Here is a 6,373-nt window from a genome sequence, read left to right as displayed (position 1 = left end):
AAATAGCCATCTCCTTTTTAAAAAGGTAAATAAATGTAATAGCTCTACAATAATGAAATTACGACCGATATCCGAGCTACGATTAATCACAGGGTCATATTTGCCGATACAGATTCTGACTGATTCCGATATTATACAGAATACCACAATGGAAACAAGCCATGGCCCTATAGGGGCTTAGCCCAAAGCCTGTTAAGTATTCAATCAATAAATATACAGTGAGGACCTTTAGTCGTAGGCTCACCTTCCATCCGAGAATGAACACAGAGCAGTATACACTCTCCTTTCTGCCTGCTTATGGTCCTGTGTCTGAAGTCTATGGTCTTGTTGTGATTATGTCCAGTTGTGTCCAATGTGTTTTTCTGTTGTTTATTTTTACATTATGCTGCTGTTTGTATTGTAGAGAGATTTGTATTGTAGAGACAGGCCTAAACATTCTCCCCCTCCTCCCCCCACACACACAGGAACAGTTGACATAATAATGTCAAAACTGTAATAATTTTGGAAATATTAAAATTTGAAATTGACATTATGCTGAACGAATGCAACGGGAGCACGTCTGACCCAACACTGCAGCAAATCGCCAAAAACAGCAAGCATAAATGAAAACTGAACTGACATGTGTTGATCGGAGATCCATCTGCATCTATGAGGAAAAGGGGGTATATTCAAACGTTTTGAACGTTTTCGAAACCTTGCATGGTTTCCTCCGGCATCGGTGTATAAATGTGTGTGTGAATGTAATGCACAATCTATGTAAAGCACCTTGGATAAAGGCGCTATATAAGTACCATTTTAAAAATGAGACAGCCAAAAAGTAAAATGACATTTACAACAGGTCTTTCTGGAAAAACCTTCAAACACCGCTTCATGTCATTGCGCTTGTGTGTAGTGTACACAGTCCGTTCAGCGCAGGACGTTCCTGAGCCGTGCGCACGTTAGGGGTGCCCCCAGTCAAACAATACCGTGAAAAAAAGCAAATAAAATAATCCACTCCAAAAGGAGAAAAAAAGCAAATAAAATAATCCACTGGTCAACCTTGTATACATCCCAGGCAATATGTAGTCTCATATCTCAGTGTCCTCCTCGTCGTCGTCATCGTCCGAGCTTTCTGGTTGACACTCTCTTTCCTCCTCCATCTCTGCCTCCTGTTCTTCCAACAGTTGGAGACTTGGCCCCAGAATGGCCTTGTAGGCTCTCCCTGCAATCTGCTGCTTGAGTTTAAGGTCCTCCAATCTTCTCTTGAGCAGACAGATTAGGCCCCTCGAACCCTCCTCGGTCAATACATTTGGAAAAGCTAGAATATATACACAAGAACATTAATGGAATTCAATTCAAACCACACATGTTAAAATGAACGGTAACGAAAAACCAACATGTCTCTCACTTGGACAATTTCATAAAAAGACAGATGGAGTTGTACTTACTTCCCGTCTGTGACAAGACAGTTCCCATCTGTGTTTGCACTTTTGCTACAGAGTCCTTTAAGAAGGCACAGTGTTGCATCATCTCCTTTACCAGAATCTGCTTTTCCTCTGCCAGTCGTGACAGAAGCATCACCTGGTCAAAAAGCTGTTTCTTGCAGAGGATGTTGACACCATCTGTGATATGACAACATTAATAATGAAAACATTGAATTATTAATTATAAATAAATACAAAAAGTCATCTCAAACGAGCTCACAAAGTCTAATAGAGATACCGGTATTATAATAAACACCTGTGTTCTGTTCCTGCCATGGCCATATCATGCTCTCCACAGCTTTGTTGGACAGTTTCTGCACAACAGTGCTTATATCCACAGGGGTTGCATCAGGTTGTTGGTTGTACCTATAATGTAAAATATTAATACCAGGCAGGGTGAAGTGTTGAGAATGAAGATTAAGCCAGAACAGCATACAGATCAACAAGCCTCCTGGCCTGTTCCCCAAACCCAATCTAATGTGCTATACTGTAAATACCTGGTCATAAAAGGATATATTCTAAAGATGAGACAAATACACTTCGCTGACAGAGTGATAGTAAGCATGGAGGACCACTGTGGTCTAGTCAGCAAGCTCTCTCACCAATGTGCCATTTCAGACTGGACTATTGAATGGAAGGCAGAGAAATACACCAATATATTTGGCAATCGATTTAGGATTCGAAAATATCTATTACATACCTCTGGACATCATCCAACAAGCGTTTCTTCTCCTGGCCAATCTTCTGGGTGATTTTCTGACGCCTTTTGTTGCGATCTGCAAAATAGTATTACAAAAAGCTGTGATTTGGGCTCTGTCCAGTAAATGAATGAAATGTATTATGTATAGTTATAGTTTTACAGGCAATGTAAGTTTTGCCCTCTTGATTAATTGGTTTGCAATTGAATTGCTGTGTAACGAACAAAACTGACATACTGCAAGAGCCAGCAAAATAATTTCACAATACATACCATTCTGTCTGTAGAGGTAGTGTTTCTTCTGACAGATGCTCACAAAAAGCGAGTCAATGGAGAGCTGCAAACAATGCATCTCTGATGACACAGAACTGGCTGCTGCACTTCCTAAGAAACAAAAAAGTGTTCACACAAGTTCTAAAAATGTACTCATTGTCAGCCGTCAGATTGATTCTTCCCCACACACATTGATGCGTGTTGTCCATGTGAGGACATTGTTCTTACCGGTACTGGCCCACTGCTTCACATCAATGACCCACTGTTGCAGCATGTCATCTGTGCACTTAAACTGTTCCTGCAGCTTCCCGAGTCCCTCCGTTACCTCCAAAGTCTTCTCGACAGTCTGCAAAATTGCAATACAGAACACTGTAATTTACAAATGTGTTCATGAAATAGCATTTGAAGTTGAATCATGATCAGAGTTACACATTACGTTTTTTTAACAAAAGAACATACCTTTTTGTATCTGGAAGACAAAGCGGAGTGTAGGCCAATGGCTTTACGGAGATTCCACCCCATGGCATGGACCGCAAGCATGTCAGTTCTTACTGTAACACAAATCCAAATAAGATTGTTGAAAATGTTTAGTGTACCTTTGCAGGCTAAAAGTAGCAGGGGGTTAAATAAGCTTACAAACCTGACTTCATCATATACTTGGTGGTCAGGGCACATCTGGACAGGAAACTGTTGACCTGCTCAACCTCTTCACCGAGAGTGGTCCCAACTCCCTCCTGGTTCCTCGCATTCCACTGGATCTATAGGAAGTATGAACAGTGTGGCCAGACGCATGGTCAATATTGATGCATAGCCATAGGTTACTATGGTTATATAGTTTGGGTCAGTTCAGACCATTGTTCTGTGGCTAACATTGCCATGCATTGTGACAATCTAATTTACATCATCAAGCAGTATGACGCATCACCTCGCATTTTGTAGTGTGTGCTTTAGCATGCATGACAGACAAGCACGGTTTCATGCTCAGAAGGGGTTGAAGATGGGCCAGGTTCTCCGACACCTTCGCCAGGTAAGGTACGTATCTGCAGGTCACATCCATGGCCAAGAATGTGGCACTCTTGTACTCTTGCTGGAGAAACATCGGGTAGGCAAAGATTTCTCCTCTGTACATATTCAGACCTTTGGAGGGGAGGGGTGATTAGGAGCATATTATTGTGCTTTAGATAATCATGATATCTTTTTGTATGTTCAATTTATCATCAATACTAATACTAACCTCTAAGAAGGAATCCGTGCCTACAAACGGCAACTTCAATGCCTTCTTCGTCCAACCTGTTGGCCTGCTTGGACGTCTCCCTAGCAGCTCTCCAGTGCGAATTCCCACACGTCGCTTTTCCCGCAGTCTACCAAAGCACATAGTTAGAATATACAGTATTAATAGTTAGACAATAGATAGCAGGGCTCAATACTGAAACATACAGTCAAGACTTTTTTTTGGCTGAGCCATGTTTCACTTGTTTAAAACTTACACTTGTTACAACTCCTCTGACCTCCTCAACAAAAGTTGACACCTCAGAGTCTTTTGCCAAGAACAAGCCATCAAAGAACCCTGGCTCTTCACTCCTACATACACACATTTTCAAAACAAGGTCACAAAGTAACAGTTATTACATTCAACAGCTGAAGTGTCATCTTAAATGACATTAAAAAACATTACGATAGTGTTTATAGGAAAGACAAACTAACTGTTTTTTTTGCTGGAACCTGTACAGTTTTCTGTTGCCATCAACTGAAACAGCCAGCATGTCCGGGGTGCAAGCAGGACAGACAAAGCGTTGTTCATCTCCGTGAAGCTGGTTCTCAACAGACTTGCAGTACATATACTGCAGAAAGCTTGTCTGAAAAGAACCTGCATTCACTTTGCCAGTCTGAAAAGATATCATAATTAATATGACTGCTACATAAATAAAATTAAATAAACTGGCTTAACGACATGACAAACTAATTACTCACTCTTCCAAACTGCTTTGTCCTCTGGTCCAACATGGTTGTGAAGGCTTGTCTAGACAACGCTGGAGCTGATGTCTTCATTGCCTCAAAGGAGTGGAAGACATCCTGGTGGAACAGTGTCTGGGCTTGCATGGTTCCAGGCCAGTAGCCACTTCTGACAAAGTCCCTGACCTCCGGAGACCACTGCTTAGAGCACTGTTTGCACGACAGCACTGGGAGGCGAAGATCATAGCGGCCTGAGAGTAAATGAGACATAGCAAGGAACTTAAGTAATGTCTATTAAACACATACGGTGTGTGCATCTACATAGATGAAGACTTAAATTCCTACCATTTATGGAAACCAGTATGATGGCTCTACCAGCTGAGACTGAAACATCAAACGTGTCACAGGTGCATATCTTTCCAGGATATGCTGTTGGCAGCAAACAATCTGAAGGGGCAAAGGACAATCAGGATGAAATGTTTGGGTTGTGTGAAGGTACTGGGATAACAGGTTATAATGAGCCAATGTTGTCTGTTAATTGAAAAAGAGACCTTGTTCACAGATGATGTATTTCCCATCACTGAGATTCACCGACTCTGTTGGGGGAATGTATTTATAATAACCACACATGGTGGTTTGCCTATTGTGCAGAGTGTGACGTTCATGTACCAAACGATCACACTCTGCACAAAACGACTCTGAAGGCATACATTCCCCACAACGGATGACAGCTTCTCTCAAGTGACAGTGTTGACACGTCCTCTCCACGATGTTCTCCGCTGACAACACGTTGTCCACATTGTGGTCTCTTGCCTGTTGCCAGCCTAGTTGGACATCTTTCTGCCTTTGACTCCAAGTGTGAGACTGTGTTGGCTGCTCTACACAATCATACGCAGTGTCCTGAAGAAGCTCTTCGAGCATCTGCCTATTAAAATCTTCAGGGAGAGAAACACAAGAAAAATAAAACATCACTGCCATAGTCTTCTTTGAGGAATTTATTTTAAGTACATTTATACTTACCAGGTTCTTGGTAACCGAGCCATGGTGTTGACACAGATGGTGTAGTGGACGTAGATGGTGTAGTGGATGTACCAACTGGAGAAACAGCAACCACATTAGACCAAATATGTTCAAACTCTTTGCCAGCATAAATCAAAACAATAACAGACACTATCAAATGATTACCCTATACATACTCCAACCACTTCAATCCATCAAAATCACTCTCCATAGATGGAGACTAACCATAAGATGAAGCCTTTCTCCTGCGTTTGCTGGTTTTTACACGAATCCCATCAGCATCCCTCATCGACCAGCTAACTTCAGGCTTCTGAGTTGTCGCTGTAGCTTGGCTGGTAGCTTGGCCTTTAGCTCTCTATACGGAGATGTCATGAAATGTAGAGAAATGGGCATCAACTAACTGGAGTTAAAATTATTTCACATGCATGTACAACGAGAATGTACTTACCTCCGTCTCAACAAACGCATCCGCAACCTCAGCAAGCGCTTCCAGTCTCTCCTTGGCGGACAATGGCTCGCTCTTTCTGCGTGTCGACATTTTACTGAAACAAAAATATTGGGAACAGTCAGCAACCAAACAGATATAAATACACAGACAAAACATGTGAAATTTCTCTCGTTTGTTTTGTCCACTCCCTATGGAGCATTTATGGATATGGGCCTTAACAGGACCTTATTACCTACAAATGTCTGTACAGGGACCTAAATTGATAGCAGTCAGGAGGATGAGGCTAGTCATCGAGACAGAACTCCCTGGAAAAAAGCTTGTGCTGTGGTAACCAACACAAAGCTGGCATCAATCAGTAGGACATCACATTCTCAGAAGTTGAAGCCGTTTTAAAGGACCCACTTTTAGGCCAGTGCAACAGAGCATGCTTGCACTGGCCTTCCTTTTAGTCCCCTTCAGCCTATCCCAGTGTTGATTGTCAATTTAGTATAGGCCCTACCTGTGTGTGCCATCTGTTAT

The 6,373-nt window shown here is 42.0% G+C and overlaps 1 protein-coding gene across 1 annotated transcript; it reads right to left on the bottom strand.

Moving 5' to 3' along the window:
* On the bottom strand, positions 1 to 5,947 carry LOC306929707 (uncharacterized protein). The gene is made up of 18 exons (XM_079510340.1): positions 5,855 to 5,947; positions 5,632 to 5,761; positions 5,407 to 5,481; positions 4,938 to 5,321; positions 4,732 to 4,833; positions 4,405 to 4,637; positions 4,138 to 4,319; positions 3,921 to 4,014; positions 3,668 to 3,794; positions 3,359 to 3,570; positions 3,074 to 3,191; positions 2,893 to 2,984; positions 2,662 to 2,779; positions 2,434 to 2,544; positions 2,164 to 2,239; positions 1,720 to 1,829; positions 1,428 to 1,601; positions 1 to 1,297 (listed from the first exon to the last, which is right to left on the bottom strand). The coding sequence occupies exons 1-18, from the start codon at positions 5,942 to 5,944 to the stop codon at positions 1,068 to 1,070; spliced, it is 2,658 nt and encodes an 885-aa protein (XP_079366466.1). The 5' UTR covers positions 5,945 to 5,947; the 3' UTR covers positions 1 to 1,067.
* Between the last annotated feature and the right edge of the window lie 426 nt (positions 5,948 to 6,373).

The sequence above is a fragment of the Electrona antarctica genome (genome assembly GCF_951216825.1).
Source record: "Electrona antarctica genome assembly, chromosome: 9".
NCBI classification, from domain to species: domain Eukaryota; kingdom Metazoa; phylum Chordata; class Actinopteri; order Myctophiformes; family Myctophidae; genus Electrona; species Electrona antarctica.
This window is presented reverse-complemented; position numbering and strand designations above follow the sequence as displayed.

What these genes read in the sequence shown, in the direction of transcription:
- LOC306929707 (XM_079510340.1), bottom strand. Translation starts at nt 5,944, where the DNA reads ATGTCGACACGCAGAAAGAGCGAGCCATTGTCCGCCAAGGAGAGACTG. An exon ending in ATACATCATCTGTGAACAAG is followed by an intron (nt 4,834 to 4,937) that starts GTCTCTTTTTCA and finishes TTGCCCCTTCAG; the next exon opens with ATTGTTTGCTGCCAACAGCA. An exon ending in TGTCTTGTCACAGACGGGAA is followed by an intron (nt 1,298 to 1,427) that starts GTAAGTACAACT and finishes TATATATTCTAG; the next exon opens with CTTTTCCAAATGTATTGACC.